Consider the following 18975-nt stretch of genomic DNA (forward strand, 5'->3'; position numbering starts at 1 on the left):
CCTGCACGTAGCACCGCCCGGGTCCTGCATCGCTGAGTCCTGCTGCTGGAATAAGCAGCACCACACTAATTGCATCTTACCTGTGTGTGTGTCACAGCCCTCCCCGCCTGTGGAGACACACCCAGAGTCAGCAGCGGGGCGTTGGAGGGCCTGTCCCCATAGGCTGAGACGAAAGGCAGGGGGTGGTGGTCAGAGGTGGGTGGCATGCTATTTCCACAGTCCCTAGCGACTGTATTTCTCCTTAGCTCGGCCTGACAACACACCCAATCAACCCCATCCTGCAGTGACAGCTCTGAGCCGTGTCCATCTCCACAAGTGCTTGGCTCTTCGTCATATCATGAGCCATTTACAAGAGATTATACCCTTGGCTGGCATGTACGGACTACACAGGGCTATAAAGCCCTCTCCGTGGTGTGGATGCAAGAAGTTGTGCCAGTGAAGGCCAAACCCCCTACTTGCTCTCCCAGATTAAGATTGACAGTCCTTTCCACCTGGGAGCAGAAGTCTTTGCTTTCGCTGGTGATTTAGCCATGAAATATAGAGCAGCCTAGCAAACCCCTCTTGTCTTGTAATGCCAGCACATCAGCCCCAAAAGCAGCTCATTCCCAGCTGTGAACTCATCTGACTTCTGAAGTCTAGGGGGAGAGGATCGTCTAGGACCAGGGCCTGTTAGCTCTGACCTCCCTTTGCCGCTTGTTTGCAGGGCCGTGAAGAATCTGAACTGGATAGCGGGTGGCACCTACACTGGGGAGGCCCTTCAGTTCACCAAGGAGAAACTGCTGTCGCGGTTTGCCTCCGACAAGAGGGTGGCCATCGTCATCACAGACGGGCGGTCTGACACGCTGCGGGACCTCACCCCGCTCTCCTCGCTCTGTGAAATCAACACCCAGGTAGGCAAGCCTGGGCCTGAGGCTAGCTGGTGCTTCCCAAGAAGGGAGGGTCCCTAGAGGAAGAGGGCAGCCTTGCTCTGAGCAGTAGTGACCGTCTAGGCAGACGCGGGTGCAGCTAACGCCCACGCTCCTGGTGCCAGAGCACGCTAGCTCAAACCACCAAGACAGCGAGAGTTCGTGTCAGTGCAACTGATGAGCACTTATCGATTAATTCCGTCTACTGGTGTGTATGTGATGTGTGTGCTGGGATCACACCCCTCTTCCCTGCCTGGCTGCCGGTCATCTTCATTAGAAAACTCTTCATGTTCATACAGTGCATGCCACACCTGGCCCAGTGGGAGCTGGAGCCTGACTGAAGGCACCTGGGCACCACCGTAATACAGAGAGACAGAGTGACAACCAACCCGTTAAACACCAGTAACGAATCTGTGCTTGCCCCATAGGTTGTTTCCCTGGGCATAGGTGACATCTTCCGAGCATCCCCTAACTCGGAGCAGCTCGGTGTCATTGCGTGTGAAGGCACATCCCACCGCCCAGGATTGTCTCTTCCAGTGGACAACTACGCTGAGCTGCTGGATGACGCGTTCCTCCAGAACGTCACCTCATATATCTGCCGAGGTGGGTGACCGTCCTCTGCTGGCCTTGCTGTGGGATGGTGTCCACGTGCTGCTTACCCGTCTGTAGTGTTGCTGGAGAGCCAGAAGTGATGCTGGGGGGCAATACACAATGGGAGCCGGGGGGCTAATTGGGGAGGGGTGGTCACGGCCTGATCAGGTCCCAGCTGATCATGTTCTCAGCTGTTATTCCAAAAGGGAGCAGCCTGTGTTCTGAAGTCAGGGGAACGGAGGTGATTCAGGAGTCTGATAAATGAGGGGTTCTACCATTTTGAAATGTCTCAGACTTTGGGTAAATCAATAACAACAATCTCTAGATGTTTTGAAATTGCCAGCCTCTCTCCAGCCAAGGGATTTTTTAGCAGACAGTGGCCCTCTGACAATACACTGCACTGGCAGGACGTAGCACTGCAGTTAGACCCTGTGATTCGAAAGCACTTTTCAGCTGTGTACCTGCCTCTTTGTGCCGTGGGGTGACTGTCTAATAGATTCACACAGCATCTAGCACAGGGGGGCCTCAAGCTAGTCCAGGCTCTGAGCGCTATCACAGTACAAATAAGAAATCACAGCAATGTGATTTCACCACTAAATCCAGCAATTACCCGCCCAAGTGCTGTCAAATGTGCCCACAGTTAATTGCAGGTTTAAAAACACAGGCACAAAACTGGAGGCTGTGGTAAAGTCTTCCTGGAAATCATGGTCGAAATCATAGACTCAGAGAAGATCAGGGTTGGAAGGGACCTCAGGAGGTCATCTAGTCCCACCCTCTGCTCAAAGCAGGACCAATCCCTGACTAAAAATACCAGGGCCTTCCGGTCCTTCCGTGCCCATTTGCTGATGGTGGGGGGGTGGTATTGGCCTACTCTAGACATTGGCACTGCAATCCAGGTACCCTAGCACGACTGTGGGCTTGGGGTAACTCTATAATCTCCCTGCCGCCCTGCGCACCCACGCTGAGCCTTGGGACAGCCCAGCCCTTCCTGAGACCCATTTCTAGGTCCAGTGGAGAGCTCGCCCCGCCCCGCCACTCCCCGACCTGCTCTGGCATGCCCACGCCCGAGTGCTACGCTCCGGTAGGGTTATTTCATTAGCACTGCCAGCTGGCACGTACCCAGCTAGACGCACACTCTGCCTCCTCTTGGAACAGAGGGAGCCTCAGCTCGCAGCCCGGCCCCTCCCTGAGTCCTTCCTGGGCTCCTGGCCTGTCCCTGAGGATCAGTCACTGCCGCCTAGCCACAGGGACCACCACGCTGCACCGCAGCTGTGGGGTTCACTCTCCGCCACTCGGGGAGCAGAAGAGCTGGCGCACCTGGCAGTGGTGCTGGGCGTCGCGTCCGGCCTGCCCGTGAAATCCAGCATGGCGCCGTGCAATCAAACGAGGGGCGACTGCCCTGGTGACGCCACTACCATCAGGGAGAGCCATCCTGTGGCATCTGGCAATAGCACTGTGTTGTGCCACGGTGACTAACGGGCGGCGGGTGTGCAGCAGGGAGCCCCAGCCCGCTCCTGCGGATCTGGCTATAAACGCCGCGTACTGCGTGGAGCTCTGGGGGATGGTGCCCTGCATCGACTGAATGTTCCAATCCCGGGGTGCCAGGAGGACACCATCGGCCTGGGGGCTAGACAAGAAATACCCTTCCTGAGGGAGGGGAACGATTTAAGGTGGTTTGTTTTGCTTGTTTCTCTTGCAGAGAAGAAATGTCCAGACTACAACTGCACAAGTGAGTATTTCCGACTCGTGAGAGGCAGCCCAGGAAGGAGGGCAGGTGGGGGAACAGAGGTGGGGGCGGAGCACTGTGCCGAGGAGGTGCCAGGGAATCTGAGATGCAGTTTCTGAGTGGAGAGGACCACACAGCAGGATCTGTCTCTGAGTCCAAAAGATGACTGTAGGCTTGCCGGGCTGTACTGCTGGCCCCGATGGAGAGCACACCGTGGTGAGGAAGAGGCAGCTAGGTCAACAGTGATCATGGAGGAATTTGGCTACCCGCAGACTCGCTGGACAAATGACACAGTGGAGTGAGGGCTAGAGAAGACTGAATAGTTGCCTTCAGAGCAGCTGGAGCTGTGACTATTCTCTGGCCATTCTTGGTTTAGTCCTAAGTGACACCCAGAAGTTGCTTCAGAAAGCAGCCACAGGTGAACCACGGCATAATAATGACCACGGCGGAATTAGGGTCGGAATTCTTGGGGAGGGAAAGGTACAGAAATTAGCAAACTTTAGAAAAGGGTATTTTTTTAATGTGGAGTTTAATCCAGAACACCCTAAAGCTAAAAGTAAGTAAAAAAATCCTTAGACTCAGGATGGAGGCTGCTGGATCAAACAAATCAGAGCCCCAGAAGGCATTCACGCTCCTAGACGAAAAAGGAAGCAGGAGGGCAAGGAAAACAGCCTAGTGTGTTTAAATGACTATAGGTTTTTCAAGCTACATACAGACCTGAGAATCTACCCGAGAGAAGCCAATAGACAAGAGCAAGATAAAGTGTGAGATGAAACCCAGGGAAGCATAGATAGAAGAGCATAGAGGCAAAGACTCAAAATTCATTGAGTCTTCAGTAGCAGGAAGCCTGAGACAACCAATGAGTCCACTGGACTCTTGTTTGGGAAGGGGAGCAATTAGGGAGGATAAGCCATGCAAATAACAAAGAACGTTTCTCGATGCAGTCACCTTCACAGAGCCAGCTGACATCACTCTCTTGGTGGACAGCTCCACCAGTGTGGGGAGCCGGAACTTTGAGCTCAGCAAGAAGTTCGTGAAGCGGCAGGCGGAGCGGTTCCTGACGGCGCACATGCCTTCGGAGGACTCTGTGCGCGTCTCTGTCGTCCAGTACAGCGGCAAGACCCAGCAGAAACTAGAGGCACAGTTTCTGCAGAACTACACCGTGATCGCCGACGTGATTGATGGCATGGAGTTCATGAATGATGCCACAGATGTCAGTGCCGCCCTCCGGTATGTCACCAACCTGTACCGGCAGTCCTCCCGGGCCGGGGCCAAGAAAAGGGTACTGATCTTCTCAGATGGCAACTCTCAAGGGATCACGAGAAGTGACATAGAGAGGGCAGTGCAGGAGGCTCAGCGGGAGGACATTGAGATATACGTGCTGGCGGTAGGCAGCCAAGCCCACGAGTCCAACCTCCAGGTCCTTGTTACTGGGAAGACCACAGAGTACGATGTGGCCTATGGGGAGCGCCACCTCTTCCGAGTGCCTGACTACAACTCCCTGCTACGAGGCGTCTTCTACCAAACAGTCTCCAGGAAGATCGCTGTTGACTGAGCTGCAGGGAGGACCTCCCCCAGCCCAGAGGACAGGCTGTGTATGCTTTGCGTCTCTTAAAAATGAAAAAGTTAGCAATATTCTTGATGAACTTGTTTTTCTATATAAAGCCATAGTGCCAGAGTCTGTCTGTGCACAACCCTCTGCCCCTGCTTGGAGCTCCCTTTTCTTCCCCTTGGGTCTGAATTGCCTTCCCCAGCCGCTGAGTCCCCACAGCAGACAAACACAGGGGCAGCCTAGCTACTAGCCTTCAGAACACATACAGATCCCTGGGGTGAATTATGATGAGACGAAGACCACTAAGAACTTGCCCGGTTTTACAAGATTGATCACACACTTTACATACAAATTTTTGGTTTTCTTTATTCAAATTAAAGCTCTTTGCTTGCCCCGTTCTCCAGGGGCCTCACCAGTGCCGTGTTTAAGGTTAAACTTTAAAGTGCCAACATCTCTCTGGCCAGTAGAGAGGTAGGATCATGGTCATGGCTGGCAGGTTTGTTTCACATCTCCTGCTCCAGTGGGGGACGAATGGGCTTTAGAACCATCCTCAGCATCTCGGTGCCGGAGATGGGTCCAAAGTGCAAACGGCTCTCAGTGCCATGGGTTAGACTCTGTTCAGCACATCCATTTCTCCCAGGGCAGTAGTGGAGGTGATGAAGCACAGTTGGCCCCCACGCACTCCCATCCATATCAATGGGATTCAACGGGGCATAAATCCAATCCCATTGGACCTTTTTACTTAAAAAGAGTTGGAGAATAACCAGAGGGGGAAACAGTGGAGGAACAAGGTAACAGTGCTCCTGTGCTAGCTAATCTCATTCCCATGTAACAAAGCTGGAAATCCCACCTGTGATCTTATGATCTGTTGTGTTCCAAAATATCCTTTGGAAAATCTGTCAAGGCACATTGTAGTATATACTGATGCAGACTCCAGTGATGTCAGTGGAAAGATTGCCATTAGCTTCAGTGGGTTTGGGATCAGATATGGTAACAAAGGTGCTACCCTCACCTGGGTGATATCTGCCCTATATGTTTACACAGTAATTGCCAAGACCACGCTGAAGACGTGGATTGGCTTGGAGAAGTTTCATTCAGTGTTCCCAGTGGTGCTCTTGCTATGAAGTCGTGCTTCGAAAAGGAAGGCCATTGATGATGCCAATGTTGCAGTCTATTTTACTCTGTAACCAAGATCCATTTTACCAGTTAGTTTTATTTTATGCCTGTTTTACTGAAATGTCTCCACGTCAAGAGTTTGTCCAAATAAATGGTTTCCCACAGTCCTGTTGGCAGGCTGTCTGTGTGTAAATGGAACCCAGGGAGATGGACTTAGCTTGACAATTTCATACCTTGTGGAAGGAGCCACTGCATGGAAAGTGTGGCTAACTCCCAGTACATCACACAAGAGCCTGTGGTGATCTGTGAGTCTCTATGGAGCTGCATGGGAATGTTGCATATGAATACAAGGGAAGGGAACCAGTGTTTATAGCTCACAAAAATGGTCTCTGTTGGATTTCCTGATTTCAGAAATGTGCCCAGTTCCATGTCCCAGGGATCTATTGGTCAATTGATACAAATATTACATTAAAATAACATTAAGGTTGCAGAGTTGAGCACTGAAGAAATGCTGGAATTAAGGTTCATCCATGCAACTTAAATTCGGCCCCCTTTCATGTATGCATTCTGATATAGTCCCTGATTCCAGTCACACAGTACTTTTCCACGGGCTCCCTGCCTCATTCAGGGCACAGGAGGGACAGTGCTCATTGTGTGAGCAGCTGTTCAATAGTTCATTTTCTCACTGTTCAATGGGTGCCCCCAGATCTTATTTCCTGCTGCCTAGTCAAACCCTGCTCCAGCGACAGAATTGATAATTACCGCCTGGGTTCATCACTACAGTGTCTGAGTGCTTCGCAAAGAGTAATGCGTTTAGCTCACCTGGGAATTGAATGGGTATTAGCCCCGTTTTAAGGAGGGGGAGCTGAAGCACAGAGAGATTAAGGTCATAAGAGTCCACTGATTTGCGGTGCCCAACTTGCGGTGACCTGGGCCTTGTGGAAACAGTGGGAAAGATTTGAGAGACGAGGCTACAACACAAATGCTTCCAAAGAGGCCTGAAGATCTGGACTCAGACTTTTTTCCTGTTTTAAAAGCCACCAATTCCCCCACTCCTGCAGAAGCAAATAAAATGACCCACTTCCTCCCATGCCCTCATCATGAATCAGTCAGCTGTAAACAGTTACCTTCTTTCCCTGGTTAGCCCTCCCCCTTCAATCTGCACCACACTTGCATAAGCATTTTGAAGCAAATTCCAAGCAATGCCCCACAGCAATACAGTGATATTTTGAGGCATGTGATGCTTCCCCTACCACAGCTCCAGCTGCTCTTCCATAGATTCATAGACTCTAAGGTCAGAAGGGACCATTGTGACCATCTAGTCCGACCTCCTGTACAGCACAGGCCAGAGACCTGCCCCAAACTAATTCCTAGAGCAGAGCTGGTAGAAAATAAAAAATCCAATCTTGATTTTAAAATTGTTAGTGCTGGAGAATCCACCACAACCCTTGGTAAATTGTTCCAATGGCTAATTACTCTCCCTATTAAAAACTTACACCTTATTTCCAGTCTGAATTTGTCTAGCTTCAACTTCCAGACATGGGATCGTTTTATACTTTTCTCTACTAGACTGAAGAGCGCACTTATTTATTCACGTTCAGCTGATTATCCACCACAGCACACCTCACCCCAAACCTTTTTCAGAGTCACTACTTCCCAGGGTAGTATCCCTCATCCTGTAAGTACGGCTGACATTCTTTGTTCCCAGAAGTATGCATTTACCTTTTGCCATATTAAAGCACATATTGTTTGCTTGCGCCCAATTTATCAAGCAATCCAGAGTGATTGGAATCAGCAACGCTTCATTCTTTGCCACTCCCCCAATTCTTGTGTCATCTGAAAACTTTGTCAGGGATGATTTTATGTTTCCTTCAGGTCATTGATAAAGATGTTAAATAGTGTAGGGCAAGAACTGATCTCTACAGCATCCCTCTGGAAACAGACCTGCTTGATGACGATTCCCCATGTACAGTTACATATTGAGAGCTATCAGGCAGCCAGTTTTTAATCCATTTACTGTGTGCCATGTTAATTTTACATCATTCCAGTTTTTTACTAAAAATGTCATTTGGTACCATGTCCAATGCCTTACAGAAGTCTATTAGGTCATCACTATTACCTTTATCAACCAAACTTGCAATCTCATCAAAAACGCTATCCAGTTAGTTTGACAGAATCTATTTTTCATAAACTCGTGTTTAAAGGAGAAAAGGTGGGGGAGTTGCATTATATGTATGGGAGCAGTATGACTGCTCAGAGCTCCGGTATGAAACTGCAGAAAAACCTGAGAGTCTCTGGATTAAGTTTAGAAGTGTGAGCAACAAGAGTGATGTCATGGTGGGAGTCTGCTATAGACCACCGGACCAGGGGGATGAGGTGGACGAGGCTTTCTACAGGCAACTAACAGAAGTTACTAGATCGCAGGCCCTGGTTCTCATGGGAGACTTCAATCACCCTGATATCTGCTGGGAGAGCAATACAGCGGTGCACAGACAATCCAGGAAGTTTTTGGAGAGTGTAGGGGACAATTTCCTGGTGCAAGTGCTGGAGGAACCAACTAGGGGCAGAGCTCTTCTTGACCTGCTGCTCACAAACTGGGAAGAATTAGTAGGGGAAGCAAAAGTGGATGTGAACCTGGGAGGCAGTGACCATGAGATGGTCACGTTCAGGATCCTGACACAGGGAAGAAAGGACAGCAGCAGAATACGGACCCTGGACTTCAGAAAAGCAGACTTTGACTCCCTCAGGGAACTGATGGGCAGGATCCCCTGGGAGAATAACATGAGGGGGAAAGGAGTCCAGGAGAGCTGGCTGTATTTTAAAGAACACTTATTGAGGGTGCAGGAACAAACCATCCCGATGTGTAGAAAGAATAGTAAATATGGCAGGCGACCGGCTTGGCTTAATAGTGAAATCCTTGCTGATCTTAAACACAAAAAAGAAGCTTACAAGAAGTGGAAGATTGGACAAATGACCAGGGAGGAGTATAAAAATATTGCTCGGGGATGCAGGAGTGAAATCAGGAAGGCCAAATCGCACCTGGAGCTGCAGCTAGCGAGAGATGTTAAGAGTAACAAGAAGGGTTTCTTCAGGTATGTTGGCAACAAGAAGAAGGTCAAGGCAAGTGTGGGCCCCTTACTGAACGGGGGAGGCAACCTAGTGACAGGGGATGTGGAAAAAGCTAATGTACTCAATGCTTTTTTTGCCTCTGTCTTCACGAACAAGGTCAGCTCCCAGACTACTGCACTGGGCAGCACAGCATGGGAAGGAGGTGACCAGCCCTCTGTGGAGAAAGAAGTGGTTCGGGACTATTTAGAAAAGCTGGACGAGCACAAGTCCATGGGGCCGGATGCGCTGCATCCGAGAATGCTAAAGTAGTTGGCGGATGTGATTGCAGAGCAATTGGCCATTATCTTTGAAAACTCATGGGGATCGGGGGAGGTCCCGGATGACTGGAAAAAGGCTAATGTAGTGCCCATCTTTAAAAAAGAGAAGAAAGAGGATCCAGGGAACTACAGGCCAGTCAGCCTCACCTCAATCCCTGGAAAAATCATGGAGCAGATCCTCAAGGAATCAATTCTGAAGCACTTAGAGGAGAGGAAAGTGATCAGAAACAGTCAGCATGGATTCACCAAGGGCAAGTCATGCCTGACTAACATAATTGCCTTCTATGAAGAGATAACTGACTCTGTGGATGAGGGGAAAGTAGTGGACATGTTATTCCTTGACTTTAGCAAAGCTTTTGATATGGTCTCCCACAGTGGTCTCTTGCCACCAGGTTAAAGAAGTATGGGCTGGATGAATGGACTATAAGGCGGATAGAAAGCTGGCTAGATCATCAGGATCAATGGGTAGTGATCAACGGCTCCATGTCTAGTTGGCAGCCGGTATCAAGTGGAGTGCCCCAAGGGTCAGTCCTGGGGCCAGTTTTGTTCAATAGCTTCATTAATGATCTGGGGGATGGCATGGATTGCACCCTCAGCAAGTTTGCAGATGACACTAAACTGGGAGGAGAGGTAGATACGCTGGAGGGTAGGGATAGGATACAGAGGGACCTAGACAAATTAGAGGATTGGGCCAAAAGAAATCTGATGAGGTTCAACAAGGACAAGTGCAGAGTCCTGCACTGAGGATGGAAGAATCCCATGCACTGCTGCAGACTAGGACCGAATGGCTCGGCAGCAGTTCTGCAGAAAAGGACCTAGGGGTGACAGTGGACGAGAAGCTGGATATGAGTCAACAGTGTGCCCTTGTTGCCAAGAAGGCTAAGGGCATTTTGGGCTGTATAAGTAGGGGCATTGCCAGCAGATCGAGGGACGTGATCATTCCCCTCTATTCAGCATTGGTGAGGCCTCATCTGGAGTACTGTGTCCAATTTTGGGCCCCACACTACAAGAAGGATGTGGAAAAATTAAAAAGAGTCCAGCAGAGGGCAACAATAATGATTAGGGGGCTGGAGCACATGACTTATGAGGAGAGGCTGAGGGAACTGGGATTGTTTAGTCTGTTGAAGAGAAGAATGAGGGGGGATTTGATAGCTGCTTTCAACTACCTGAAAGGGGGTTCCAAAGAGGATGGCTCTAGACTGTTCTCAGTGATAGCAGATGACAGAAGAAGGAGTAATTGTCTCAAGTTGCAGTGCGGGAGGTTTAGGTTGGATATTAGGAAAAACTTTTTCACTAGGAGGGTGGTGAAGTACTGGAATGCGTTACCTAGGAAGGTGGTGGAATCGCGTTCCTTAGAGGTTTTTAAGGTCAGGCTTGACGAAGCCCTGGCTGGGATGATTTAGTTGGTGTTGGTCCTGCTTTGAGCAGGGGGTTGAAATAGATGACCTCCTGAGGTCTCTTCCAACCCTGATATTTTACGATTCTATGACAACAACATTCCAGTCATGGGAGTTGTCCCACCACCTTTCACTAGCACCAACTAGATCCAATTTATGCAACTTATCGAATGAGCAATTCCAGTTCCGAAGTGTGATCCTCACCTGCTTCCATTTGGGACTGTCTGGTAGTGGATCTGACTGCACTGGGAGCTGGGAGCACCCAGCCCCTCTGAAAATCAGCTCGCTGCTATTTAGGTGCCTAAATGTAGAGGCAGGTATCGTGAGTTTGTGTCCAGACTGGCCTCCCCAGTCATGGTGGAGTTGGGGCCGGGCAGACACACTGTCCCAGTGTATGTCTACACTACAAAATTAGGTCGAATTTATAGAAGTCGGTTTTGTAGAAAGCGTTTTTATACAGTCGATTGTGTGTCCCCACACAAATGCTCTAAGTGCATGTAGTCAGCGGAGTGTGTCCACAGTAGCGAGGCAACCGTCGACTTCTGGAGTGTTGCACTGTGGGTAGCTATCCCACAGTTCCCGCAGTCTCCACCACCCATTTGAATTCTGGGTAGAAATCCCAATGTCTGATGGGGCTAAAACATTGTCACGGGTGGTTCTGGGTACATATCGTCAGGCCCCCCTTCCCTCCCTCCGTGAAAGCAAGGGCAGACAATCATTTTGCACCTTTTTTCTTGAGTTACCTGTGCAGACGCCATACCACGGCAAGCATGGAGCCCGCTCAGCTCACCGTCAACGTGTGTCTCCTGGGTGCTGGCAGACTTGGTACTGCATTGCTACACAGCAGCAGTTTATTGCCTTTTGGCAGCAGACAGTACAGTATGACTGGTTGCCGTCGTCAACGTAGTCCAGGGTGCTCTTTTAACCGACCTCAATGAGGTCGGGGTGCCTGGGCAAACATGGGAGTGACTCAGCCAGGTCGTTTCCCTTTTAAGTTTCATCTCATGGCGATTGAGTCCTACCGGCAGTGCTCTGTCTTTTAATCTGCAGCCAGCAGAAGACGATGGCCGGCAGTCATACTGCACCGTCTTCTGCCGAGCACCCAGGAGATGACGATGGCTAGCGGTCGTGCTGCACAGTCTGCTGCCAGCAAGATGTATAAAGATAGATGAAGGGGCTCAAAACAAGAAATAGACCAGATTTGTTTTGTATTCATTTTCTCCTCCCTTCCTCCATGAAATCAACGGCCTGCTAAACCCAGTTTTGAGTTCTATCCTTGAGGGGGCCATTCTGTTTCTCGCAAAGCCACCCCCTTTGTTGATTTTAATTCCCTGTAAGCCATGTCATCAGTCGCCCCTCCCTCCGTCAGGGCAATGGCAGACAATCGTTCTGCACCTTTTTTCTGTGCAGACGCCATACCATGGCAAGCATGGAGCCCGCTCAGATCACTTTGGCAATTAGGAGCACATTAAACACCACACGCATTATCCAGCAGTATATGCAACACCAGAACCTGGCAAAGCGAAACTGGGCGAGTAGGCGATGTCAGCACAGTGACAAGAGTGATGAGGACATGGACACAGACTTCTCTCAAAGCTTGGGCCCTGGCAATGCAGGCATCATGGTGCTAATGGGGCAGGTTCATGTGGTGGAATGCCGATTCTGGGCTCGGGAAACAAGCACAGACTGGTGGAACCGCATAGTGTTGCAGGTCCAGGACGATTCCCAGTGGTTGTGAAACTTTCGCATGTGTAAGGGCACTTTCATGGAACTTTGTGACTTGCTTTCCCCTGCCCTGAGGCAAGATGAGAGCAGCCCTCACAGTTGAGAAGCGAGTGGCAATAGCCCTGTGGAAGCTTGCAACGCCAGACAGCTACCGGTCAGTCGGGAATCAATTTGGAATCGGCAAATCTACTGTGGGGGCTGCTGTGATGCAAGTAGCCAACGCAATCAAAGATCTGCTGATATCAAGGGTAGTGACTCTGGGAAATGTGCAGGTCATAGTGGATGGCTTTGCTGCAATGGGATTCCCTAACTGTGGTGGGGCCATAGACGGAACCCATATCCCTATCTTGGCACCGGAGCACCAAGCCGGCGAGTACATAAACCGCAAGGGGTACTTTTCGATAGTGCTGCAAGCTCTGGTGGATCACAAGGGACGTTTCACCAACATCAACGTGGGATGGCCGGGAAAGGTACATGATGCTCGCATCTTCAGGAACTCTGGTCTGTTTCAAAAGCTGCAAGAAGGGACTTTATTCCCATACCAGAAAATAACCGTTGGGGATGTTGAAATGCCTATAGTTATCCTTGGGGACCCAGCCTACCCCTTAATGCCATGGCTCATGAAGCCGTACACAGGCAGCCTGGACAGTAGTCAGGAGCTGTTCAACTACAGGCTGAGCAAGTGCAGAATGGTGGTAGAATGTGCATTTGAGTGTTTAAAAGCGCGCTGGTGCAGTTTACTGACTCGGTTAGACCTCAGCGAAACCAATATTCCCACTGTTATTACTGCTTGCTGTGCGCTCCACAGTATCTGTGAGAGTAAGGGGGAGACGTTTATGGCGGGGTGGGAGGTTGAGACACCAGGGCAGTTAGAAGAGCACAGGAGGGTGCAGTGCGCATCAGAGAAGCTTTGAAAACTAGTTTTGTGACTGGCCAGGCTACGGTGTGAAAGTTCTGTTTGTTTCTCCTTGATGAAACCCCCCACCCCTTGGTTCACTCTACTTCCTTGTAAGCTAACCACCCTCCCCTCCTCCCTTCAATCACCACTTGCAGACGCAATAAAGTCATTGTTGCTTCACATTCATGCATTCTTTATTCATTCATCACACAAATAGGGAGATAACTACCAAGGTAGCCCAGGAGGGGTGGTGAAGGAGAGAAGCACCAGGAGGGGTGGTGGAGGAGGGAAGGACAAGGCCACACAGCACTTTAAAAGTTTAAAACTTTAAAACTTATTGAATGCCAGCCTTCTGTTGCTTGGGCAATCCTCTGGGGTGGAGTGGCTGGGTGGCCGGAGGCCCCACCACCACATTCTTGGGCATCTGGGTGAGGAGGCTATGAAACTTAGGGAGGAGGGTGGTTGATTACACAGGGGCTGTAGCGGCGGTCTGTGCTCCTGCTGCCTTTCCTGCAGCTCAACCATAGGCTGGAGCATATTAGTTTGATCCTCCAGCAGCCTCAGCATTGCATCCTGCCTCCTTTCATCATGCTGCCGCCACCTTTCAGCTTCAGCCCTCTCTTCAGCCCGCCACTTACTCTCTTCAGCCCGCCACCTCTCCTCCTGGTCATTTTGTGCTTTTCTGACATTGTCTGCCTCCACGCATTCATCTGTGCCCTGTCAGTGCGGGAGGATAGCATAAGTTCAGAGAACATTTCATCGCGAGTGCGTTTTTTTCACCTTCTAATCTTCACTAGCCTCTGGGAAGAAGAAGATCCTGTGATCCTTGAAACACATTCAGCTGGTGGAGGAAAAAAAAGGGACAGTGATATTTAAAAAGACACATTTTATAGAACAATGGGTACACTCTTTCACGGTAAACCTTGCTGTTAAAATTACATACATAGCACATGTGCTTTCGTTCTAAGGTTGCATTTTGCCTCCCCCCACCTCATGGCTAGCCCCTCATCCCTCCCTCCTCCCCGTGGCTAACTGCAGGGAACATTTCTGTTCAGCCACAGGCAAACAGCCCAGCAGTAATGAGCACCTCTGAATGTCCCCTTAAGAAAAGCATGCTATTTCAACCAGGTGACCATGAATGATATCACACTCCTGAGGATAACACAGAGAAATAAAGAATGGATGTTGTTTGAACGCCAGCAAACATACACTGCAATGCTTTGTTCTACAATGATTCCCGAGTACGTGCTACTGGCCTGGAGTGGTAAAGTGTCCTACCATGGAGGATGCAATAAGGCTGCCCTCCCCAGAAACCTTTTGCAAAGGCTTTGGGAGTACATCCAGGAGAGCTGCGAATGCCAGGGCAAATTAATCATTAAACATGCTTGCTTTTAAACCATGTATAATATTTTAAAAGGTACATTCACCGGAGGTCCCTTCTCCACCTGGCGGTCCGGAAGGCAGCCTTGGGTGGGTTCGGGGAGTACTGGCTCCAGGTCCAGGGTGAGAAACAGTTCCTGGCTGTCAGGAAAACCAGTTTCTCCACTTGCTTGCTGTGAGCTATCTACAATCTCATCATCATCATCTTCCTCGTCCCCAAAACCTGCTTCCGTGTTGCTTCCATCTCCATTGAAGGAGTCAAACAACATGGCTGGGGTAGTGGTGGCTGAACCCCCTAAAATGGCATGCAGCTCATCATAGAAGCAGCATGTTTTGGGCTCTGACCCGGAGCGGCCGTTCGCCTCTCTGGTTTTCTGGTAGGTTTGCCTCAGCTCCTTAAGTTTCACGCGGCACTGCTTCGGGTCCCTATTATGGCTTCTGTCCTTCATGCCCTGGGAGATTTTGACAAATGTTTTGGCATTTCGAAAACTGGAACATAGTTCTGACAGCACGGATTCCTCTCCCCATACAGCGATCAGATCCCGTACCTCCCGTTCAGTCCATGCTGGAGCTCTTTTGCAATTCTGGGACTCCATCATGGTCACCTGTGCTGATGAGCTCTGCATGGTCACCTGCAGCTTGCCACGCTGGCCAAACAGGAAATTGAAATGCAAAAGTTCGCGGGCCTTTTCCTGTCTACCTGGCCAGTGCATCTGAGTTGAGAGTGCTGTCCAGAGTGGTCACAATGGAGCACTCTGGGATAGTTCCCAGAGACCAATACTGTCTAATTGTGCCACAGTACCCCAAATTCGACCCAGCAAGGCCAATTTCAGTGCTAATCCCCTTGTCAGGGGTGGACTAAGGAAATCGATTTTAAGAGCCCTTTAAGTCGAAAAAAAGGGCTTCGTTGTGTGGACGGGTGCAGGGTTAAATCGATTTAACGCTGCTAAATTCGACCTCAACTCCTAGTGTAGACCAAGGCTAAGTGACCCCGGGCTCAGACTCAAGCCGATTAACCGGATATTAGGAGTCACACCCACATTGCTATTTGTAGTGCTCTAGACCCGGTGAGGCTCAATCCCAGTGGCCGGGCAGACATGCCCATAGGTTCTGAGGCCCGAAGGGACCATTTCCTCTGAGCTCTGCTGAGCAGAGGCCAGGAAATGACACCAGTGAATTCCTCCCATGACGTCTGTTTGAGCTAAAACTCTTTTTAAGGAAGACATCCAGTCTTGGTTTACCAAACAAAGGCCCCCCCAATTTTCACTTCTGGCATGAGAACCTCTGCTGAGGTAAGGGGGAGTCCGTGCCCCAGGACACGTTAATTTGGAACATCACTGAAGTTCAAGGGGGTCTCATTTTTATTAGAGTTGGTTGAAAAATAGAAATTTTCCCCGTGAAAAATGTCACAAAAGCCACATTTTCTGACAAAAAATATTAGATTCAGAGACATTGCCTAGCTGTAATTTTCATTCCCAGTCTCTCAGTGTAATATGTATTTTGTGCCTTTTGTTCATCCTTGGGCCATTTGCTTAACAGCCAGTCCAGAGGAGGTCTGTGCCCCGGGGGCAGGGTGAACCCATAAATGCTGGGCATTTCCTGTCCCCATTTCTGCACTCGGTCACTGCTGTCATTTCGTTCTGCATTTAACTTCCTGTCCAAGGAAGGTTCAAGCCCCTGCAGGCCTGTTTTGTTAATTCTCAGCTGCCTTGCAGATGTACAGCAGGGCTGGGGGAGGGAGGTGTTCGATAACAAAGACAGACTTTGGCCCACTTCTCAGCCTTTTACTGTAACTTTCCTTGTTTGAGGCTAGTGCTGCTCCGTGTCCTTGAGCCGCTCCTTGCCCACAGGCGATAGGGGGTGTCGGTGTGAGCAGTGCTGAGCTCTGCTGGTTAGGCCGGGCTGTGGGGAGAGAAGTCGAGTTGGCATTGCTGAACACACTTTATAAGGAAGGCTGTAGGAACATTCACTGCACAGCTGAATTCCTAAAGGGCAGATGGACACATACAAAGCAGCTAATCACCCTCTGATGAGGAGTTCAACCCACACAAGGCCAAAAACGGGTTCTCAAACTGGGGCTCAGGACCCCTCATGGGATCATGAGGTTATTACATGGGGGGTCATGAGCTACCAGCCTCCACCCCAAACCCTGCTTTGCCTCCAGTGTTTATAATGGTGTTAAATATGTTAAAAGTGTTTTTAATATATGAGGGGGGTCGCACTCAGAGGTTTGCTATGTGAAAGGGGTCACCAGTACAAAAGTTTGAGAACCACTGGCCTAAAGGAGTAAATTAGGCCAATTAAGTTTTGGAGGAAACCCAGGGAGTGCTAGGTCCTAATTGCTGATGAAGTCCAGCTGGAGAAGGAGGCAGTTGGTAGGCTACAGGGAGGAAACCGGCAGTCATATTCCCTGATGCAGGAAGGTGTAATGACGGAATAAGAAGCAGCCCAGGGAAGTGGCAGGGAGGGCTGAGAGAGTAAAAGCCCAGAGCTGCTGGATCGAGGGTCCCCAGACTGAAGCCTGGTGTGGAGGGCGAGCCTGGGTTCCCGTACAAGTCACTGCTGAAGTGACACACTAGAGAGAGCCCAGTTGGGGACAGCTAGAAGCAGTCTGGAAGCAGACTTTGGTGCTACCCTAGAAGTGGGGAGAACTTTAATGAGACTTAGCCAGAGGGCTCATCCAGGATGAGAAAAGCACTGCCATTCCCGGCTCCTGAGAGGCCAGGGAGTGAGTGAGTGGAACCATGGGCTGAGTAACTGCAGGAAGGGGTGTCAGACCAGGTAGCAGAGCTAATTCCCCAGATGAACCACAAGGAGGCGCCACTGAGCAGTGAGTAAAGCAGACCCTGCCGCACACCCGTAAAAATGGGTAACTCATCAACTGGCAAAATAACCATCAGGATTAACCCAGTAACATGCAAATGCAGATATGTCACTTCTCCCCTTTTCAGAACATATCCCCCAAAGGGATGAAAGACACCAATCCACAGATATGCCTGTCCTCCCTGTGAGGCTCACTTGTTCCCCAGCATGCTAGATTGTCACACATGCGGACAGGATTGTTCTGTCAGATAATAACAGCTGAGATCTCTATGTTTCTTAAAGTAAATTGTCTCTTTATTAAGAGAATTATGTACAGAGGTGTGCAGCTGTAGCTGGCATTCCAGCCATGCACACACAGACTGATATCTTGGTTGCACTCCAAACTCTCGCCTGCTGCAACCCATGTTCCTCCTTCCAAGGCCCATGCAGGTTGCTACATCTTTCTTTTTAATAAGTATTGTTGTCATTGGCATGTTTCTTGTGCAAGCATTTGCTGATGTGCTGGGGCCAGAGGTAGATAGCCCATTACAAGGACAAGCCCTTTAGTGCCAGCCTGTTGAGGCCTATCAAGCCTCAGTCCTTCAAGTGTGCTGTCTTCAAACCAGTCTCCTACACCTTGTTGTGTTATCACTGTTAGTGGGGGGACTTGCTGCCTGCCTTCATTCTGTTGGGTGAGATCAGCAGGAGGGTCTGGGTATGAGGGGGTGTCAGGGTTCCTTCCCCACTCTGAACTCTAGGGTACAGATGTGGGGACCCGCATGAAAGACCGCCTAAGCTTATTTCTACCAGCTTAGGTTAAAAACTTCCCCAAGGCACAAAGTTTTTGCCCTTGGATTAGGTAAAACGCTGCCACCACCAAGTGATTTAACAAACAATCAGGGAAAGGACCACTTGGAGTTCCTATCTCCCCAAAATATCCCCCTGAGCCCTGTGACGATGTGACGCAGCAGGGAGAGGGGAGTGTTGACCTGGGAATGTGCCCTGGGGATGGGAGACCTGAGAGCCTGTCACCTGAGCCAGGAGGGGGAGGGGGAGGTGACACCTCTGCCCAGGAATGTGAACAGAGGCTGCAGCAGGGAGCCTGCTGGGGGGGGTTAGTTTCAGTTTGGGGCTGGGTGGAGGAACGCAGGGAACCCCAGGGCTGGGGTCTAAGCTCCCTGCTCCCCCAGAAGGACAGGACTGAGGGGTCCTGGGTGTCCCCACAAGCTCTGTTTTGGACTGTGTTCCTGTTGTCCAATAAACCTTCTGTTTTACTGGCTGGCTGAGAGTCTCAGTGAATCCCAGGAAGAGGGGTGCAGGGCCTGGACTCCCCCACACTCAGTGACAAGCCCTTACACCCCCTTTCCTGGGGAGGCTTGAGAATAAACAAGATGAGCACAGACCAGCCTTGGATTTTTAAGACCCCAAAAAAACCAATCAGATTCTTAAAAACCAGATCTTTATTAGAAGAACAAAAAAAGATAAGAGAACAACTTT

General features: G+C 50.1%; 1 protein-coding gene across 1 annotated transcript in view; it reads left to right on the forward strand.

Annotated features, from left to right (window-relative positions):
* Nucleotides 1-6054, forward strand: part of COL6A1 (collagen type VI alpha 1 chain) — a 69694-nt gene extending 63640 nt beyond the window's left edge. The window contains exons 32-35 of the mRNA XM_048869366.2: nucleotides 704-890; nucleotides 1334-1508; nucleotides 3196-3225; nucleotides 4167-6054. Of these exons, the coding sequence (XP_048725323.2) occupies nucleotides 704-890; nucleotides 1334-1508; nucleotides 3196-3225; nucleotides 4167-4777 (1003 nt within the window). The 3' untranslated portion in view covers nucleotides 4778-6054. The remainder of the gene's footprint in view (nucleotides 1-703; nucleotides 891-1333; nucleotides 1509-3195; nucleotides 3226-4166) is intronic.
* The last annotated feature ends 12921 nt before the right edge of the window (nucleotides 6055-18975 follow it).

This window comes from Caretta caretta, chromosome 11 (assembly GCF_965140235.1).
Source record: "Caretta caretta isolate rCarCar2 chromosome 11, rCarCar1.hap1, whole genome shotgun sequence".
In the NCBI taxonomy this organism is placed as follows: Eukaryota; Metazoa; Chordata; order Testudines; family Cheloniidae; genus Caretta; species Caretta caretta.